The sequence below is a fragment of the Pararge aegeria genome, chromosome 13, assembly GCF_905163445.1.
Source record: "Pararge aegeria chromosome 13, ilParAegt1.1, whole genome shotgun sequence".
Taxonomy (NCBI): Eukaryota; Metazoa; Arthropoda; class Insecta; order Lepidoptera; family Nymphalidae; genus Pararge; species Pararge aegeria.
The window spans coordinates 11,620,484-11,643,330 of NC_053192.1; the positions used below are offsets into that span (position 1 = coordinate 11,620,484).

Here is a 22,847-nt window from a genome sequence, read left to right on the forward strand (position 1 = left end):
CATCGCGAGCGCCGCACGAGCCTGTGTGCACGCGTATGCTATGACAGTTCTGAAATACGCGCGTGTTTAGTGTTTGTACCATGGTGACGGGTATCGGCAGCCCTCAACAAGGGGTGTCCAACCCCGCAACCAGCCAAGTGATGCAGGAGCAAAAGAAGACGAGCGATAATAGAAGGGTAAGCAATTTATCCCTATTCCTAATTATATTATAAATATGTAACACTGCTTTAACATAAACCTGCACAGGATGTAGCCATACTTATAAACCTAAATATATTTTTTTATCCTTAAACAAATATCTACGTTAAAATATTGTCTTTATTTTATAATAACACATTTAATTATTCTGAATATTGAATAGTGATTTATTAACAACCTGTAAAAAAACTAAAAGCATGTACGAGGTATGGCAAGCATACCTAAATTAATGTATACAAAAGACATCAACGCGTAATCAAATTAAGTAAATCCGATTAATTGTGTAAAGAATTGATAACATATTTATTACTTTTATTTAAATTTTTACCATAGGCAATTTTAAGTGCGTGCTAATTAATACGTTAATGATTACAAAAGTATAGTTGACTAGCTTTTGTCCGCGGCTTTACTCGCGTTTATGTAGATTTTGCTAGTTCAAGTTGTCATTTCCTAAAAGTTACTTTTCGTAGATAGAAAATATTAGGCAAAATAAAAGGAGGTGAGCTAATCGTACCCATAAACCAATGAAACTAAATAGGTATATATTAGTCTTTTAAGCTGATCTTTTACCATGATATTATCATGTCACAAAAACATACCTGCATACCAACATTACCCGCATGACAGTTGTTTGAAAGACGACACAAACCTATGAAACAAAGAAGGTCTACCTATCTAGGTAGGTATGTGTATACTTTTGATAACTTTATATTTTGTTTTCTATCCGCACGTAAATTCTCTTTGTTTAGCACGTAAATGCAAACTCTACAAATAAAAGCGTCACATTTGTACAGTATTGACAAACCTATTTCTAAACATAAATTGATTTCATTTAAAGGTTTAAGGTGCCTGATTTTTCAATCGATGAAAAAAACTCATCTGAGATATCCAATTAATAAATAGGTACACAGTACAAAACTCACTCACATTTATTCCTCATAAAACGATTGACTAGCAATGGATTAAAAATTAAGTGGTAAAACAGTTGGTTGGTAGATATATAAGGAGCAAAACTTAAAATAAATTTCATACTATAGTCAGATGGGTAAGAGACACCTAACTGCGTTATGACTTCTGGTTGTGTTAAAATTGTTAATAGTCAACACATCGTGTCAGATGGACGCCGTGAGTCATGGCAGTGGGCAGCCAGTGGGTAGGTATTATAGCGGGCTAATTATCGTGGGAATCAACTGGCAGTAACGCCCACTACCAAATGATCATAACTGCGGTAAGAGCCACTGTCGACAACTGAACTGACCAATAGTGTTGTGACTGTATGTGTTCCAACGCATAATGCGCTGAATAAACTATTATTAGGTTAGCGATTAGCGCACAAAGACGTATCTATTTAATCAGTCTTCCAACGATCACTGCGAACATTTTTATCTTGGCCCACTCGTCGTTGATACCTGATTGCCATGTCACCCGATTGCCCTGGTCCTTTCTTCAAGAATCACCATAAGCACATACTTCACAACCAGATCAGATCAATAATGCAACTACGACTTCAAATACTCTACTACTGACCACCACTACTGATCACCATACCACACAGTACCGCGGTGTCGACCGTTAAAAAAGTACCACACACAATCAGAAAAAAAAAATGTATAAATATTGGTGAGTTCGCTATTGCATAGGTAACGCGAACGGGCATGGGAATCTGTAGGCCCGTGAAACTTTATTACCAACCAACTTTAAAACAACACACAATCCAAAGAAAGAAGGATAGAACATAAATACTGGTACCTACGACCTCACAACGTACTACGGAAAGGCAAGGAATCTGTAGGCCCATCAAACTTTCTAACCACCCAAGTTTTGATAAATTTGAAAATAAATAGCGTTATCAAATATTTTTTCTTTAGATTTGCATGTGACATACCTCTATCAACGAAGCATAGAGTTCTAGTAGGGGCTCGTTTCGTATACGTAGCTATAAGTAGTCAACCCTGCACGCCAGACGGGCGCCGTGAGTCACTAGCGTGGGCGGCAAGTGGGCACTCGTGGGCTAATTGTCGTGGGAACGTACGCGATCTCGCGCCCACGAATCGTAGTGCACATACCAACCTACTATTTGCAAGTCTTATAAAAACTATTATAAACACATTTTTTTTGATGCTGACATTTTATGAAGTTTTCCATTAGATTTGAGTTTTAAATTACGTCTTTGTGTTGGCACTACTTACTTCATCCTAATCATGCTATCGTAATCAATCAAAAATTTTAATCTACTAGTAATTGCCCGATTAAAAATGAATACAACCAAGTCTCTTCTGTAACGATGCCATTTTTATTAATAAACCTATATTTTAGGACTTAACATTTAAACCTATTCATTCTTATCTTACACTTGCTATATAAATCAGCCGTAATTTCTCAGAATAACTAGAAATTTAATTAACACAGCTATGTCAGATATAAATCAAAAATGTTCATAACGAACAATAATAATATATGAGAGTGTAATAACTGGCGGCGACTTCGTAGCTCGTAAACAAGGCGCGTGGAGGAGGAAGCTATTAGGAGTAGGCGAACAATCCATCATCGGGCGATAAATATCACTATGCTCTGTGAGATTAGACGGGCGGCGGGCGGTGCGTGCTTGCGCCTACGTGCACCTCGCTTCCTCGCCGCCCGCCTACGAAGTGAATAACCATAGATAACATAAAAACTTTGTTGACACACCACAGAGGGTTCTTATTGATTGTGCATTAACATTTTTATCATGGTGCTGAATCTCTAGTGCTTTCAGTCGTAACATTATAACATTGTATGAAGAATTCAAAATTTACGTTCATCGTCAAAATGCATTTCGTGCGCAGTCAATAAATCAGTTCTATAGTCTACTAGGAAGCGGTGATAGCCCAATGGATAGGATTACGACTTAAAAAGGGGCCGGTTCTTTTTGGCACTATTTAAATCCGCAATGGCAGATTCACATAGCTCCATTACAGCGCTGTACTGAAAATGCTCTTTATATCATTCTACTAGAATACATACATTCTTGCATAATTTTCTGTATAATACATACATCGATGACATCCAACAAGACCAGATAAATGTCAAAAAATGTCCTTTGGTAGTTTGCCTGGTAGAGATCGCTTTTAAGCGATGAGGCCGCGTTTTGTAATTAAATTTTTTCCTGTTGTGTTTGTTATTACTTACGTATGGTGCAGAATAAAGCGTGTTCTGGCTACTGGCCTATTACGGTCTAGGCCGTGTGTCCATCACGCTGGTCCAGTGCGGCGTATTGGTGGGCCAACGGCTTTGAATACAACATGCAGAGCTCTGAGGCATGCAGGTTTCCTCAAGATTATTTCCTTCAACGTTTAAGCAAGTGTTATTTTAATTGCTTGAAACGCATATAACTTTAAAAACGGGTACGTGCTGGGATTCGAACTGGGCCCTCTGAAAGTGTATCCTAACTCCTAACTAACAATAAAAGCTATGACCGCTTATATCAAAAAAGTCCACTGCTAGACTAGTTCTTTATTTCATTTTTTACAGCAAATATATTTACTAGACTCGCTGTACTGTGGCTGGATGTAATGCGAACTCGGTATAACATAAGCGATGCGATAGACGCCGCGCGACGCGTGCCGGAAGTGGGCCCGGCGTCCGCTCCCACGCCTTGGCACGCGTCGGCGCGCCGCATGCCAGCGCCAGCAACCGCCGACTCACCGCATGCTCCGCCAACAGTGCCAACTAACGCTATTGCGTTCCACAGACGATATTTCTGGCTGTAAGGCCGTCTGTAGTTTCGAATTATTTTTACGCCTTCTACATGACACTTTACTCTACATATTGTTATTGCACCATCATCACTTCCTTCCATGTCTGAGATTGCGGATACAGTTTCTACGAGCGAGCTTTTTTCATTTATGTTTACAGAGGGTGAAATGTGAGAATTTCTTTCTACGTTTACATATTCGATCAGGTGAAAGTTAGCTACGATTTATATGGTATATAAATAGCGCAATCTAGTGTCAAAGTTTTAAACTATATGGAGCTACTTTGATACCATGTAAATTGTTGATAACTAGCTAGGGCCGAGGCCTTCTACCAGACCAGAGATACCAGAAATTGTAAATTCCCAAATTGCCTCAGCCGGGAAGCGAACCCGGGACCTCCAAATTAAAATCACAGGCTTATAGTATTGAGGCAATAGTTATGCACGATCATAGCTTTCAAGGTTATTTCTAGAGATGGCCGACTGATTAACATCATATGGTTATCGTCGTTACTTCTATTATTTAATGCTTTACAGGTTTTCGAGTTTGTTGCTCACAATAGTGTCACACTCTTAAACATACTGACGTCAAATTCAGTAAACTTAGAAAGAAGGTTTCATCGATAAGAAACTGTCATCATGGATCTTTGTGTAAATAAATTGTGGAATTGGCGTGAATTACACTTCAAAAGTTGGCTATTTGGTTAAACCCCATTTTGCTACATCTCTAATATCTCTGCTTTCTGATTGACATGTCATAGCAGAATTTTCAATAATGGTTTGATCATATATAAGCAATTAATTGACACCTCTTTCATAGTTGTACATCGGGCCCAAGATTCTATGATGTCCGTCTCCTTTACATCAACCAATTTTCTATGTTCAATCCTATATAGGAGAACTCAACAGAAATGATGCACGTAAATGCCAATTTTAAATTAGGAACAATAACATAGGTAAGTAAGTACCTACCTCCTTCCCCTTCTCTATGTAAGTACTTAGCTATTCCTGGGCAAGGTGTAATGAGATATGACAATATACGTTGGAACAAATATTATATATGCGAGTGTTTTTATTCTTTTCCACAGCAGCGTAGTAAAGAATCCCTCAGTGCCTGAAGACAAAAGTCTTCGAACAGTGCGTGTTCCCAGTGATGACCTATGGCTCTGAAACATGGTCGTTAATTATGGGCCTCATAAGAAGGCTCGGAGTCACTCAGCGGGCGATGGAGAGAGCTATGCTCGGAGTATCTCTACGCGATCAAATCAGAAATGTGGAGATTCGTAGAAGAACCAGAGTTACCGACATAGCTCAACGAGTCGCGAAGCTGAAGTGGCAATGGGATGGCACATAGTTCGGAGACAGGATGGATGTTGGGGTCCCAAGGTGCTGGAATGGCAGCCCCGAACTGATAAGCACAGCGTTGGTCTGCCCCCCAACGAAGTGGACAGACGACATTAAGCGCGTCGCAGGTAGCCGCTGGATCCAAGCGGCTCAGAACCGTGGAACTTGGAACTCCCTACAAAAGACCTATGTCCAGCAGTGGACCTCTATCGGTTGATGTGATGATGATGTAGTAAAGAAGCAATGGTCGATCCGTTGCTTCGTGTTTGTTTTTGTGTACGATAGAAAAAGTGCTAGATTGCCTACTTAGTTAAGTTACATCATGGGAAATTAAACCGACACCGATTCAGTCGCCGGAAAGCTAGTAATTATATAAAACTTAGTAAAAGTTAAGTTAAAGTAAACTTCCTTCATTATGTCAATGTCATATAAATAATCATAATTATTTGCACCTCGTGTGACGAATGTTACACCAGATATTCACACAAAATCATGATATAGCATGAATACTGGGTAGATCCAGAATTACGTTTCACACTTTGGTTATAAGGTTGTAATTCCAATAATTGGTCATAAAAGTTATAGATAGATAATTATTATCACCACTCGTATTTATTGGGAAAACCCCTATGTTCAGCTTCCAACTTCCAACGGCTGAAAGGATGAGATTATGATGAAATTAATCTTTACAAATGTTAAAAATGCGAAGGTATGTTGTTTGTATGTTTGTCCTAAACTAAGCACCCAATTGATTAATAGAGTTAGTGGAAAGGACGGAGAGTAACATCGGGATACACGTGATTTGTAAAAAATCGTAACAAATGCGGGCCACAGCTATAGTGCTAATATAATTCTGAAACTTAAAACTAAAGTGACAAGGTTTTCGAAAATGATATGGCCTAGGAAGAAGCCAAGGTATTCTTTTTGTTATCAATTACCATATGTAATAGGTAGGTAGGTTTGTTTTAGACACACGTGCGTTGTGACGAGACGTGCGACGCGGCAGCCGGTCGGCAGCGGCGCCTCGATCTAATTCTGTACCTTGTGACGTCTTACGTAAACCTCAAGTTACGTCTGGAATTGTGATTAGTATTGGCTAAAAATTGACAGACATTTCGCTTTAGGTATTGCGTTTTCAAATGATGTGTTAGTCTACTCTTTCACCAACGCTGCATTGCTAACCTGTAGCTGAAAACAGCAACAGTCCATCAGAAATAGTATCAAGTGCCCGAGTAGCTGTAAAAAAAAATTATTACTGCGCGAAATGTCAGCGTTACATCTTTGTTTCGGAATTAAATGGCTGTGACATACAGACTAACCGACATGAAATAAGAAAGGTTCCTTGTTCTACCCAATATTGACGAAATATTGCGTTAAAGCGATCTGTAGGCAGTATGCAGAGTAGAAACCCTTTAGAGGTCAGGGTTAACAAATTGCCATACCCTTCCTCAGACTATATTGTCATTTACCGTTGGGTGAGATCCCAAACATTGCCCTAATCACCAAATTGATACTAACAAAATTACACTGAATAGTTTGTAAGTAAACTTAAACTCAAAACTATCTGTATTCAAGCAGATCTCTAGAGGTCACTTTTGCATTGAGATAATGTTATTTATTTATTTTATTTATTTTACATCTTGTTAGTACGGCAGGGCCACTCACACTAAATAGATAGAACTACATAACTTATGGATTAGACATATGAATGAAGGATGATATTAATATAGTGTACTATAGTGATGCTCTGTGAATATCGAATTAAAGGTCATTCAATATTCTCCAAGTATCTCAACAATTCACGGAACAATGTTGATATGAGTACATTGGATAAATTAAAACTATAAAAAAACTACAGTATGTTTAAACACGCCTGTCTGACCGATTTGATAAATTTTCAATGCTTACTTATATGTAATTAAATGGACTAACGTTCATTTATTAAGGGACGTATATTGATTCCTACTCTATTTACTTGGCTTTAAGTATGAAGAAATACTACGGAGAACATTCAGTAAACAGTAAAAAATAACACAAAATAACCTATCCATCACACGTACATAGGTCCTTCATTTGCGCTCTACAAAATAGGTACAACTTAAAACACGGCACCGCGTTCCGCTAATCCTCATTGTATTCAAAACCGCATTGTTCTGTCAGCCGCACACACAAACTGACATCACGAAGATAACACCGTGTAAGATGGTACTTGTGCCCATTTTCCAAATGCGTTAGCAACACCATATTTGCTCACGCTTAAAATGTAGAGATAGCCATACCTTATAGTAAATTTGAATTGAAATATACAAACAACGCGTTGTTTATTTCAGGGGGTTGTAGTGGCCGCACACTACCGCATAAGACCCCCTAAACATAGTACTGGAAATGCAAATAATGTACTACAGTTCGCTCTTTCGCATGCGTACGAAGCTGCAGATTTTATGCGACAATACATTTTACATAGGTGGAGTCAATCAAATAGAGGGAGTATTACTATACAAATTTTTTAAACTTTTCTTTTAATTTAAACAATCATTTCATAACTTTTTGGAGTAAAGTAGGATTTAAAAATATAAAAAAAATAACTGCGATAAAGTAAATAAATAAAAACATAATAAAAAAAGATTTTCTCTATGTAAGTTTGCTTATATTATTTTTATAGCAGCTTGTAAATAAACTTTACATTAAAAAGTGACAAAAAAGATTGTTTACATTTTAAGACAAGTGGGGAAAAAATGGACTGTACATACAAGTTCCATGGTATCAAGTAACCTGGTAGGTAACTTTATTAACCTAATTTCTAACTTTGAAATTCAAATCATCATCACTCAGAACTCAATGGATGTTGCCAGATAATGACAATCAACAAAATTTTAAGGAGATGTGAGTAGTTAGGTTACTTTGTCGAGATTAAACTGGGTTTTTACGTACCGTGAAAAAATGTGAAATATATTTTCTTTTTGCATTCGCGTCATGGGAGTGGAATTACATTCACTTATCTTGGAACTTCCATCCAAGCTGATAATTATTTATTATCCTGTGACACATCAAAGATTGCGTGTCAAAAGTCGTCGCAATTAAATTATATTCTAGTTTTAGAGAAGGCTCACAAACTCGCAACAATTAATTTTCCTCACGCTTACCAAGGTTGCATGTCTAGCACAGATATTGTAATTATAACATTCCGATTATCGCAAATGCTAGGTATTATTTTCTGAGCTTATGTTTTGATACATATTACGAGTATAATATAGTAATGTCAATTTATAGTCGCTATAAAATGGACTTTAACCTTAATTTGCTATATTCCGCAAAAAGCATAAAAATCTGTACGATGAAATTTATAATTCTTCAATCTTTACACTCCACGTCAAACAGATCTTCCAAAATGTAATCTCTACGCATGTTTCGCTCCGACTCGGCAGCATCCTTAGGAGATGTTGACTTTACAATTAATAATTGCTCAGTCAACTTATTTAGCAATTATTCATTGCATCGTTTACAGATTTTCCTGCTTTTATGATTAAGCTTCAAGGAATTCCACAAAGTAACTTCTGTTCCTATCAAACATTGTCGATGTTATTATTCGTTTGTGATGACATAAAATATATTTTTTGTGCCTACCTACTTAGTTAGATCTTAATATTATAAAGTATTAGTCGCTTTTGTATGTTTGGTCATGACTTAGTTTGCAATGCATTATGAGGCCTAGGTGGAAGCGCAGTTTCCTTGAAAATATCCACTTACTCGTGCCTTGAAGTTATTCAAGTTTTACTTAAGTGACAGGGAACCTATATTCCGGGAAGGAGTTCCTCAAGAACTCCGGTAAAATAGTGAATACTATTTTACCGGAACGGCTCAGGTTCTTGAGGATAGTCAGATTCTTTACTTAACTATTTGCTATTCTCGATCAAAATATGAGGTCCGTATAAAACATTTTATATGAGACCGCACGTTCAGTTTAAATTGCTTATTGAAGTATCTGGCGATAACATATCGTGATCGTGCATGAGGTCGGGCACCAATGTTATCTTACGTCGCGCGCCGCTTTACGAAGCCTCACTTGTTGCATTGAATGCATCTGTTGCGAAAAGCGCTGCACAATTCATTGAAATTATCTTAATCATTAATCAAAAGTGACTTTTTAGCTTATTTGTACATATAGGGAATTCATCCGTTCGAAGGTGTGTAATATTTATTAGCAACGAATTTAAATTAGGTTTTCAACTCTATCAGGTAAGGTACCTACATAAAGTACCTATGTTTTCTGAGAAAATAACCTTTTAAAATATTATACGTGTGACGCGTATGTTTAATGCTAATGTATAATGCATTAGACATTGGTAAAAGATATGTACGTTTATTTTAAAAGGGACCTAATAGAAGTTACCTTACCTTTTGAGGTAAACGTACATTTATACCTATTTATTATTCCTATTTAATATAAATGTAATAACATTTTTTTCTTTCGAGCAAATTTCGTCTTTGTAATAATTAGTGTGAGTCTGCTTTTTGGCACTAATGTAGGAAGCAAATCTAAAAAAGTAAAGATGGCGGCTGAGAAATCATACCAACTGACCAGCGCAACACGCAAAGAGAGAATGTCTTAGAGACACCAGTAAAATTACCGATGAATACATTAGAAAAAACATCATGCAAACAATAACAAAAAATGTATAATAAACAACTAGTTTAGTTAAGTTTTTTTTTTTGTTTGAAACCTAATAATTCCTCTGTTTTGCTTGGACTCTAGAAGTTTTTATTATTTGGAGAGCGATGATTACTGCAACATAGTTTAACTACTCTGACCTCTAATATATACTACTAAAGTAGTTTCTTGCCGGCTCTTCTCGGTAGAAGCTGCTTTCCGAACCGGTGGTAGAGTCACTACAAACATACATACTTGACGTTTCAAAAGTGCTTATAAAGTAGGCCTACTTGAAATAAATGAATTTGAATTTGAATTAGTGGTCAGTGCTTATTTAGGATCATCGTTTTCACGTGTTTGCGTAACCATTATTGTTTTTGTCCTAATAAACAACTTAATATATATTTGTTATCAGCAATCTGTTGTCGGCTCTATAGTCGTATTTTTAATTAAACGAAGTCAACTGACGTTTACTGTGTTGTCGCTTTATGATGAAATAAAAATAGTGTTGTGACAAAGTGAATCCTGAATGAATGAAGGCGAATGAGTCGCCGCGCCGCGTTTTGTAAGAAGCCGACAAAAAACTGGTTGTTATAAAATAGAAATAATAGTCTTTTATAGTTTTGAAATGATTAACTATTTACACACATTGTTCATTCATCTGATTGAAAGAAAACAGAACGCATCACTATTACTTTAAACATGGCAACATTATTTTACAAAGTGACATTAGCTACTGTCAGTTGGCTTCGTCTAATTAAAAATACGACTATATGCTCTATGTATTATTTTATTGTAGATGGAATATTTCTTTGCTATTCTTTTCCTCAAAAGTATACGATCCGAGCATTTTACTTAAGTCGGTATTTACTTAGGTAGGTACATATATTTATGGTAATAACAACCATTTTGTGAGCATCCGAACCATTCTCAAGGCACATGAAGCTACTACGCATGTCTCACAATAAGACAAGCGTACATTGTCATAGTGAGTCACGTGCGGCGCGTGACGTGGTGTCACGTCGCGCGCCAATCGCGGCCTTCACCTTGAGCGCATGCTCATTATCGTGGATTAATGGATGCTTTAGTCACGCGTTTTGCTTGCTGACAACCACTGAAATCCGTTGCGGATGAAGCCGCTGACTGATTTTGAAGGCGTCAAATTGCGTTGATAAATCAAAAGGGCCATAATTTCATAATATCATCCCTATCATAAATATACGAATTTGTTTACAAAGAAAATAATGATATAATATTGGAAAATAATGACATTGATAGAAACACACAAAGCTACACTAGTAATATAGGCCATATTTTTTTTTAATTTAATGCAGGTAATTTAACGCGGGTAATCCATTATATCTATTTATTTATTTGTCTAAATTATATATAGCATTGCATATGTTCAATATTTAGTCATTTTGTTCACATATATTAACAAACATACGTAAGTTTTTACAAGACGATAGAATTGCTACGTTAGCCCACAAATAATCGTAGTTCCGCTAACAATGTCCGCTTATGGCATTATATAGCTCAATACTTGAACATAATATTGGTGGTAATCCTGTATTTGTTTATTTATATTTTGATCGCAAACAATCATGGAGAAGAATATGTATTGTGTGTACAATAATCAATCTCAACCAGAAGCAGCTAATTTTTTATAATACAATACAGTATTCGGTAGGTATTATAGTATCTAAAAAATCTTCCCTCGTGCATCATAATCATTATCATAAAGTATGATCTCCGATGATCTATATAAAGTTCTCATAAAATTGGAATAGGACGAAAATTAACGAGCAAACATCTTGAAAATATTCTCTGTTTATGGACATTACGACTTTAGATAGTTTTGCTTAAATGTTTTCCTTTTTGTTACAGAGCAACAAACCTATAATGGAAAAACGGCGGCGAGCACGCATCAACAACTGTTTGAACGAACTGAAGGCTCTTATCCTTGACGCTATGAAAAAAGACGTACGTATAAGCAATCGTAAGAGTATTAATATGCTATTTAATATTTAATATTCTGGATTATATTCAATAGATATTTAGGTACATTAATATGTTTTGTTTCAAAATTTGGTTTTGTTTCAGCCGGCACGTCATTCGAAATTAGAAAAAGCAGATATATTAGAAATGACTGTAAAACACTTAGAAGGCCTACGATCTGAAGGCGCTGGATCTCCAGATAGGTTCAAAGCTGGATATAGGCATTGTTTGGCAGAAGTTACTAAGTTTTCTGGACTAGAGACAGGATTGAAAAGACGTCTAGTACGGCACCTGGAGGGATGCGTCAGTTCACCTGGTGCACGACCATTTGCTGCACCAACTCCACCCTCAGATACTGAAGACACCGTCTCACCTTCCCAACATTCCACCATTTTTATTTCAGGTAAAGCATCTAGTCTAAATAATTCATATTAGGCTCAAGTAATATTTATAGTATTTACATTGATAAAACATACAGTACAAAAATAATATGGAAATAAGATCGAATATGTATTTTCACCGTACTGTAAAGGACTTTCGTTTGTGATTTATGATGAAAATCACAGTTTAACTTGTGAAAACCTGAACAAATAAAGAAAAATCTTATTTTGCTTTCTTTTTACAGCTGGACCTGGGTCTGGAGTACGTCTCGTCCCAACAAGACTGTCAAATGGAGACATCGCACTGCTCCTACCAGCTGGCGTAAGTGCTAGTACGCTAGGCACCGTACCAACGCTTGTACCTCTTTCGCCAAGAGATGTCTCTTCAACATCGTCGGAGCCCAGGTGCTTTTCCCCAGCCAGTTCAGGGTGGGAAACCCCTCCTCCTCCAACAGAAGAACCTGCCCCATTAGCTTTAGTAACAAGAAGACAATCCCCAGAAGAAAAACCTTGGCGACCTTGGTGACAATTCATTCCCCTACTTTTTTAAACTGTGATCTGTGATATTTACTTGTAATTGTATAATATTATGCCCGAGTGATAGATTTTAAAAGTTCCTATAAATAAAACCTGTATATAACATTAATACTATATTATTACTTTAAAATAAAAATGATTTGCTTGGTCAGTATAACTTGTGTGATAATAAATAACACATTATAGGTGATTGTGAATAAATTAAGCAGTAGTTACTTTTCTAGTGTTAGTCTTCCCTAGGAATAAGTTAGGTTAGATAAGGTTGTACATTTTTTGATGACATCTAAGGCAGTATTTCATGAAAAGGGACGATTGTCCAATATATTAACAGAAATAAATATATTTTATATTATTCATTATAATCGCACTCATGTAGGTACTTAGTACCATCTAATTTTAAAATATGTTCAAGCATCCCCATAGTTGTAATAAAGTTTATTTTAATGTGTAGAATTCAGCTTCATTATTAACATTTCCGTTAAAAATGTATAAGTACTTACCTTAGCAGTTTTACAACACATATTAATCGTCTGAGTATTATTATTTAATTTCGGTATTTATTCTAATGTAGTATTTAATTTACCAAACTTGCCAAAAAGTGCAAATAATAATTTTATTTTCCTTCTGCAAATTGCTGTTTGCGTACATTTATAATCTGACGACAAATTAGAGTGTGTTAATCTAATTACATATTAGTTTAATTAATATAAGGATAACAATATAGAATTCTGCGTGCCTTATACAACAAAATCGTATAGTCTTCCAATTCATAAATAAGTTGGCTTACGTGAGATGTAATCCAGTTATATAACTTGTTACTGCTTAAAATGAAGATATAATTTAATAAAAATGTATATATAAACTTAATACATGTGTTACCATAATAAAATATTAATAATGTCTTCCTTTGCCAGTTACCGATTTATGGACAGTAAAACCGTAGTACTTCCTTATTCAAAATACATTATTATCATATTTACCAATAAGTTCGTATAATATTTCTAAATGTTGTTTTTGCAAATAAACTGAGCCCCTAAATCTAATTTTCGTATTAACAGCTTCGACAACGGCTTTCCTAGAAAAATAATATTCTAAAGGCGTCACAACAAAAGTAAAAATATTACGCTAACTCCGGTTATATGACGTTGATAATTTATTTGTAATGTTACACCACTGACGTAATAAGATACGTCAGTGGTGACGTATCTTATTACGTCAGTGGTGTAAAATTTAACATCCAGTGTTGTAAGACACTAACAACACTGGATGTTAAATTTGCTGGATATTAAAAAAATAGGGTGTCGGATTATTCCATTCTGCACCTGATATACTCACGATATATTTACACTTTCTAATTTGAAAATAGAACACTAATATAAAAATAAACCGACAGGAAATTAATTAAATTTGTTAGTGAATCTTTTTATTGCATGGGTATAAATAATTTGTATTTAATAGAAACCCTTCTTCTTGACTATAAATGTAAAATAAAAATATTTTTAAAAAGACCAGTTCTAAAAAGTATTTTGTAATTTATTTGCTTACAAGATAAAGATAAGATATTTTATGTGACAACAAGTTTTGAGTATGTTTAAGTAACTAGATATTATGATAACGTGATATTATTTTAAGATAACTTAAGTTGATTGTACCTAAAAGACAAATTAATAAATATTACGTACATTAGTTATGTACTTATTGAGTTTTATTTAATCAAATATCTAATTTGGAGTTGCCGAATGGTGGAATCGTATAAAGTTGGCTAAGTGCGAGTTGGTTTTGTATACCAAGAGTTCTGTACAAAGGTTACATATAAACCGTACACATATAGTATCAATATTATTAAGATCGACCTTAAAATATCTAAGCACGTTTCTTCTAAAGAAAGATTTTACTTACAAACTTTTTATATTTTTTTTGCTATATATATATATATATGTATATATATAGCAACAATATAAATAAATACGTATTCTGTGGAAATTATTATTCTGTACCTACTACTGTTTATGAGAAGAACCGCTGTCGAGGTTATGTAATAAATAGGGTCCCATTCGGAGCCTTCGGGTACGGAGCCCTAATAAGGCTAAGGTACTGAGGATTTTCATAAATAATCCTCAGTTTTAAAATTTTCAAAGTTAAAATAGTGGAGGCTGTTTTATAAAGAGTTAGTTTGGTATTTGGTATTTTAAATACTTATCATTTACTATTATCAAAATGAAACTGAGACCGCCTTAAAAGGTAATTTTTAAGGCACTCAAAAGATCTTCCTTTTCTTACTACTCTTTTTAATAAGTGAGACGGCAACACGGATTTTAGAATTTTTGTATACACTTGTGTCAAAAGACCATACTTCGAGGCAAATTTCGTAAGAAATGCATTAATTAAAAGATTTACGATACCTATTATAAGAAGAGTAGAATAGAAAAATTTAATATTATAATTGGTTTTTGAGAAAAAGGGCTTTGTGACTCGGCTAGGCCGTTAGACCGAATTGCAGGACTAAACAGTAATATGATTAAACAGCATGGTACGAAACAACACCTACATAACGGATTAATAATACGGAACCCTCAAATTTACCTACCTACCGGTAGAACGAACATCCATGGTGGTCGGAAAACATTGTCAAAAGCAAGCGTTTTATTACCTATATCTGTTTGTTTGCACTGTACGGGCACTAATAGCTGTTATTGAGTTACTGCACTGCAATTTGTTTGAACCATCACGCGCTGCAAAATTTATTATTTTTGAGCAATCGTGCCACCCTGGTCGCTTACTAAATAACAACCCTTTTCTTGCAAACGCAAATTTATTGCAGTAATTGAAGTTAATAATATAGGATTATTTGTATATTGCGTTGCGTGTCTCTGAAATATCATTATTTCAAACATGTTGAAAATTATTGAATACGATTAGAAATCTCTATAGAATTTTCTAAAAATTTGCTTTCGCATTCAGTTAGTTGGAGCCTACGAACAAAACGCTTTTTAATTTTTATTCCACTACAACTTCGAAGTCTAAGATTGAAAAAGGATAACCTATTAGGGATATCGCAGTTATACCTATTAAATTTATACCCGTAAAAGATTTCTGCGCGACATCGTACCGGAACGCTAAAACGCATGTCGTCACGTTTTTGTCGGAGGGATTTGAACTATTCATCACCAAAGCCTCCTACCGACAAACTGTGACATGCCGTATATTTTTATATGAGAATAAATTAACTTATACAATAATTAATACACCAATCTATATAAAACGGCAAATTTCTTAAGGTTATGAGAAGAACCGCTACAAAAAAAACACGATTTCATGCAATAAAAAAAAAGTCTTAACATATCTAAGGTAGATACTAGATACTTGAATTGTTGGTTCTGGTATGTGCTGGGCTTGAATCAGCTGTACAAATTGGCATGAATATTTATATTTCCTTAACGTTTTGCTTTTCAAGTCCATCTAAATAAGTCTCTTCGCAAAAAAAAAACGATTTGACAAAAACACTTACGTGCTTTATTTCTTTATTTATTTTAGAGCACTAGCACTTCATATGAATTATAATTATTATGCTTTCCATAAGAATTATATCCACCTTGACATAGTAAACTATTTGAAGTTCAGTTTGTGTTTGCGAACAAGATGTCATTTCGCTTTAAGTGTCTGAGAAGTTAGCTGACAAGAAACTGGATACGAGGATAGTTTTGAAATATTTTTCATCGTAAGATATATTTTTTTAGTACAAAATCAGTAAAATGTGCAACACTGAAACTCGTTTCACGAGGTCCTGGGTACGATTCCCATGTGTAGCTTCGTATTTAGATAGGCTAATAGGCCGTACCTTACAGCAGTTACTACGCCAAACACCAGGCTGATTATTATTGATAGAAAACCCAAAGCATAACAATTTTGGCCTGACCTCATCCCTAGAAACGAACCCATGGCCTCATTGTTCGTAGTAAAACGTGCTTATTAAGCAACAAGACATTAAAATAATTATAAAAAGCTTTTCCGGTATTAAATCGCATTGAAATACTTGTGAGATAGGCATAGTTTTGTTTACACTTAAAGCTTATAGGATGAAATTTTAAGAAAATCGAAAAAGTCTTTCTTACAATAAAAGGTACGAGTACATATTAGTATTCCATACAGGTTTGTCTAATTATCCGCTTATTATGTCCACAATAAAAATTTATAAGATGCGTAATGAATAAGCAATCGCTTCTCTAACGACCGCAGTCCACTGCCGAAGACATAATAATTGAAATGTATTTTTTTATGAATTTTAGGAACATCTGTCGAGCCACCCAAGTCGGGAAGCTACAGCCATTGAAACGTACCGTTTTTGCAAGCAATTTAAAACCCCGGTAATTTTGTTAATAGTATATGTTTTGGAGATTTTAATTGTTTCCAAATTCCCGTCTCGATTGTGAAATAACATGAATGGCAGAAGCCCGTTGAATAACGCGCAGAAACAACATCTTCTGTAGGAAAGCTAAGTTAAGAAAATCAATGGGTTGAAAGTTAATATGTACTGAAAAAACTGTAACAATTAGAATATGAAGTAAGGGCCCATAGATGTTTTATCGAAGTGACCACAAAAAAACACGTTTGCTTGTTGGGAATCGGCCGTCGCCAGTTAATACCCTACCGATAAAGACGTAACGCCAACCTTTCAGGGTAGATACGATGTCTCATGTCGCGTGGAAACAGATTAGAAGTATAATAACACTGAAATGCCCTCAACAAGTCAGCCCGCTACCATCTGAGACAGCATCACCAGCCACCACCAGGTAATATATCTGGCAAGAGCTTGCTTAGTAGGATAAATAAATATACTTAAGTAAAACTAAACAGCTACCTTTTTGCTTTCACGTCTTCGAACCTGCCTCGGAAGAAGAAATGTGAAGAAGGAGTGTAATTCTACAACAAATTACCGACCTACGGAGTTAAAGAATGCAAAGTCGTTCAACATTTTTAAATGCTAACTGAAATATTACACATCTCATTCGTTACTCAGTGGTAAAAAACTCTCAATTTAGCATATTATATTTTGGTGTAGGTTTATAATAAGTACTGTATAACTTAGTAAAGCTTATTATAATATAACGCAGTAGAGTATTGTTGTTTGTATCTTTATATTTTATGTTTATTTAATTATTATTAGGCAGTAAAAATCCAGTTGCGGCTATAGCCCAGTGGGTAAGGCTTCGAATTCACTTTTGAAGGGCCGAGTTCGAATCCTTACACCTCTAACTTTTCTAAGTTATGTGCGTTTTAAGCAATTTAAATATCACTAGCTATAACGGTGAAGGAAAACATCGTGAGGAAACTTACATGCCTGAGAGTTTTCCATAATGTTCTCAAAAGGTGTGTGGAGTCCACCAATCCGCACTGGGCCAGCGTGGTGGACTACGGGCTTAACCCCTTCTCATTGTGGGAGGAGACCCGTGCCTGTGTAGGCCGGTAATGGGTTGACGAAAGCTTGTTGTGCTATCTAGCAAATAAAGTACAAAGAAAAATATATAATTACTCAGAATTAGAAATGTGCGTAGAAAAACAGCAAAATGCTAAATAAAAAAGGAAGAAATATTTCCGCGGCATCGGACCGCACTTTTTGTATTTTCCGGTTGATCAGTTATCATTTGGAAAGCGATCGGTTCCTTGGCTTTATTACCGATCATTCAATCCGGGGAATGCGTGTAGGCATCGAGTTGCATATAAATTGAAGTTGTCAAGCGAATCGGCGGCCCTCATGCAGTTCTGAGTGACGGCTCCTCGTTACTGAAAGGTCGTTGCTTGCTCGGTGTCATTCTTTTTTCTTGTCTGTCCGTATCAGTGACGGAGGCCAATTAATCAGTGTTATGACGCGTGACACGACGTAATGAGAGTTCGGAATGGACTTTTATATGGCGTCGTACGAACCGTCTATTATGGCTGTAAGATCTGCTGGTAATTACAATGATCGATTTGTTTCTTTGATATGATCGATTTAAAAATAACCTTTCGAATGCGGATAACGCAGTGTTATTATATTCCATACAGCCCGTATACTCGCGATGTCACTTGATGAACTAAAAATCCGCGACAGCATATGCCTATATTTTAAGGTTGACTTATACGCGGACTTGGACGCGAGGGACCGCTAGTAGATAAATAAATTATCCTCGTATGAGTATCATTATCATTATCTGCACAAGCGGTGGTCTGGACTCTGGATAATGCATACTTAGTTCCTCGTTTTTGTAATACACTTTTTAGTCCATCCAAGTTTTAATAGAGCCTAGGTGGTCGCTGACGACGATGTCCAAACTTTTTTGAGACCACCTTTAGCGAATTATTCGCAGCATTGTTGGTATACCTACCAATTTTTTAACGCTTTTCCTTTTAATGCAATGGTGGAATTTAACGTTTAAATCTTTTAAAACCTATTATGTGAGTATATCAATTACAAATAATTAGGCAAGCTTTATATAAAATGCGACGGCTTTGTACACTTCTATCTAATCTTAGTAAGTATAAAATGCATTTTAAAAGCAAATTAGTAACCGGGACTTAATCGACGTGGATTTAGGTAATTTAAAAATCTCTAAGAATTTGGAAGTGCTTGTGAGACAAAAAGTAATATTACTCCAGGATGCAAGCTATCATCGTTATCCGCAGCCTATTAACGTCCCACTGTTGGGCATAGGCCACGCCTTGCACAGGAGAGACCGTTTTAGAGCATAGACCTACCACGCTGCTCCAATGCGGGTTTGTGGGCTTTAACGACTGTTACCACATTTAAGAGTTATAATAACCGGGAACGGCTTTAGACGGGGCGAGCACGGCACGGGGGAGGCTGACACCACCAACTTCCTAACTCCGGGCTGGTGCCGAAGATTCTTTAATAAAAATACACAGCACTTTATATAATTTCGCCCAAACGGAATTCGAACCTAGGACCTCGTGAACATGCTAACCACTAGACCAACGAGGCAGAAACAAGCTATATGTGTGTTGAATTTCGTAAAGATCAATTGAACGGTTGGGACGTGCATTGACAACAAATAAACAAACAAACGGCTCAATATGGTAGATAGGCCCTTTTGACACCGACAGTCCTCTAGGCTTCGTTAAAATTCGAATATTAATTTACATACATATATATCTCGAAGCGTGGGGAAAACGTCTTTCATTATTCTTCTTCACGTAGTCAGATAAAAAATCAGTGTAAGGGAACCCGAGATGGGGCACGTCAGGGCCGCACGTGCGGCTCAGTCAGTACCGCTGTGGGTGGTGAATCTGTTGTTTTACTTTTTTTCTTTTTTCCTCTCTAAGTTGACACGTGATCGCCATGTAAACAACCTCGGCGTGTTGTCGGTTTAATAGGGCAACCCTAATAATCCGGAGTTTTTAAAGCGAAGCTTCCTAAAGTATGTTAGGAAGCTTCGTTTTAAAAACAGGAACATTCGGCCAATAGTTGATACTACAATTAAGTGAAGAATCTTACATGCTAGCAAAACAATGAAATAAATCTTTGTTTTTACGTAGATATGAACAAATTCTTAAGCTAATATTAGTCTATTTTGTTTAACTTATCGTACCCTCTCTCGCAGCGGTAAGTGCTGTGGTTTTAAGTTGGAGGTTCGATTCCCAGCAGGGCAATTTGGGAATATAAAATTTCTGAATTTTCTCTGGTGTAGTATGGTGGGATGCTTCGGCAGTGGATAGTTACCACACTACGGACAAAGACGTGCCCCCTTTAGCGATTAAGCGTTTCGGTATGATGACGCGCAGAAACCGATTTGTGGTATGGGTTGAATATAACTGCCATGCTTCCTAACAGGTTAACCACCGCTAACCGCTACTAAGATAGTAGACTAGACTGCATCGTCACTTACCACCAGGTAAGATTGCAGTCAAGGGTTAACTTGCATAATGAAATTATACATGTGTTCGAATATTTGTATATTAGTTACTTAGATGCCGGAAGGAGATATTCGATATTTTAACCAATTCCCAAAACAAGGAGGGCTTGTTTTTGTTTTCCTTCTCGATTCGATGCATTTTTTAAATTTATAGTACCAGTTCTGCGTCGGATTCCGAGCTGCTTCCTGGCCGATTCGAGTGATTTTTATTAAAAGACGGGTTTTTTATTAGACTCATTAGAATTGATCTAATTGAATTTTCGAGACAACCTTTGGTCTTAGCACTTAAAAGAAATACGACAATTCATTTAAAACCCCGACTAAAAATTTTGTTCAAAAGAATATATTTGTATAAAAGATCAAGTAGGTTTTTTGAAGTTGGGTCTTAAGCTTCCACTTCCACCTAAAATAAAAAGATTTTAAGTCTGATTTTTTTGTAATAACTAAGACATCAGATTCAGACAACTTATACTATTATTGAACCTATGAAGTTCTTAAAAGCCAAAAAATATATATTTTTCTTTAAAATGAAAAAGTTTCGCCTTACGAAAGTATGTTTTTCTTAGTCGTTTAAAATTTTGGTATAAAATAATAAAAAGAAAATCTAAATACTGATAATTTTGGTAATGTTTAATTTTGAAACTGAACTACGAAAATGTACTCCCCAAAAAAATTATATTATGTAATTAATCATTATAGAGGGGCCCCATGACCACAACTTTTTTGTATTGTACCAGTCTATTAACTAGTGTAGGGCATTTTACCCCTTGCTCTACCTTAAGCACGTCCGATCCTTACATACCAATCCACCATCACATAAGAACGTAGTCCAGCGCAAAATTGTCTTCGATAAAATTAAAACAAAAAAAAATCAGGAAAAAACAGCTGCGTGACTACAAAAGCTTGGTCCATTTTATGTAAATAAAATACTTTAAATAGCTTTTATAACTAGGTAGATATTTATTCGAACTACTCGCCTAATTGCCTTTTAAGTTGATTTTATAACAAAACAACGTACCTAATTGGTACGAATATTTTTAAAACTACTTGAAAAAATTATACTTACTTTAACAATGGAATTTTTACAAGCACCCCCAATATGCGAAATATTTGTTTCGCTTCGTTCATTAAAGATTTTATCTCTATTCTGCAAAGCTTAAGTAGTTAAGTTGAGGTCCCGATTCATTCCAAACATGCCTTCGATATGTTCAATGTCGATACAAAGAAAGAATCGATTTTCGCAGCGTGCATTAATCGTACCAATTACGATCGCGTTCCGCCGATGGAAGGTAAGCTATCCTTTCAAATTAATTGAACTGATTAACCAATTCAATTTAACGTTGTTTAGTTTTTATTCGCGTTGCTCGTGAGCCAAGTAGCGATGCGAGAATTATCGACGAACACCAACCAATAGTTTAATTAAGATTGTTTCGATTGTTCAAATCACAAGGAAATTAAGATCAGTATGACGTTTACCTTTCTAAAGTGCACCTTAACATCATCCAGTGGTTTCCAACTTTTACTGCATCGTGTACTTTAACCCCCATTACAAATAGGTACTGCATAAGAACAGCACAGTTAAATACTTATTCCAATAACTTACAAACGTAAAGTTTGTCTTTAATTAATATGGCGCTTATTTTACTCAACTTAAATTTAAAAGGTTTTATTAACAAACGTGGCATAATATCGCAAAAGGTAAACAGATTTTTTTACCATTTCAACTAAGGGCGTCTGACTAGTGTGATAAGTCAACGCTTTATTGTATAATGTTATCTATTTATTGAATAAAAATGAGTCTCAATATCAGAACGGCTGAGCCGATTTGGCTAATGTAGGTTTGAAACTTTTCGTGAAAGGATTAAACGATGAGAAAAATACTAATAACACATAATTCTTCTGTACGTGTGTTTGTCACCTAATTCGTTACAGCTGAACCGATATTGGTGAAATATTGTATATTTCTATGGGTTCCTCGATGGTTTGAAAACATTATTGGAACCGATAGGAGCCGCTGTAATACCGGGCAGGACGTCGTCTGCTAGGTCCGCTAGTTTAAAGAAGTTATATATTAAACAACGCAGCTTCGACGCTGCGACGAC

General features: G+C 35.8%; 1 protein-coding gene across 2 annotated transcripts; it reads left to right on the forward strand.

The window, feature by feature from the left end:
- Nucleotides 1–14,332, forward strand: LOC120629030 (protein hairy). Of its 2 annotated transcripts, none has more exons than XM_039897767.1 (4): nucleotides 1–176; nucleotides 11,811–11,906; nucleotides 12,027–12,324; nucleotides 12,547–14,332. In XM_039897767.1, exons 1-4 carry the CDS (start codon nucleotides 81–83, stop codon nucleotides 12,825–12,827), a joined length of 771 nt encoding a protein of 256 aa, XP_039753701.1. In that variant the 5' UTR covers nucleotides 1–80; the 3' UTR covers nucleotides 12,828–14,332. The 2 variants fall into 2 exon arrangements, with proteins under 2 accessions (XP_039753701.1, XP_039753702.1); XM_039897768.1 differs by lacking the exon at nucleotides 1–176 and adding an exon at nucleotides 11,484–11,609.
- Nucleotides 14,333–22,847: the final 8,515 nt, after the last annotated feature.

What these genes read in the sequence shown, in the direction of transcription:
- LOC120629030 (XM_039897767.1), top strand. Translation starts at nt 81, where the DNA reads ATGGTGACGGGTATCGGCAGCCCTCAACAAGGGGTGTCCAACCCCGCA. An exon ending in AGACGAGCGATAATAGAAGG is followed by an intron (nt 177 to 11,810) that starts GTAAGCAATTTA and finishes TTTTTGTTACAG; the next exon opens with AGCAACAAACCTATAATGGA. An exon ending in TTGACGCTATGAAAAAAGAC is followed by an intron (nt 11,907 to 12,026) that starts GTACGTATAAGC and finishes GTTTTGTTTCAG; the next exon opens with CCGGCACGTCATTCGAAATT.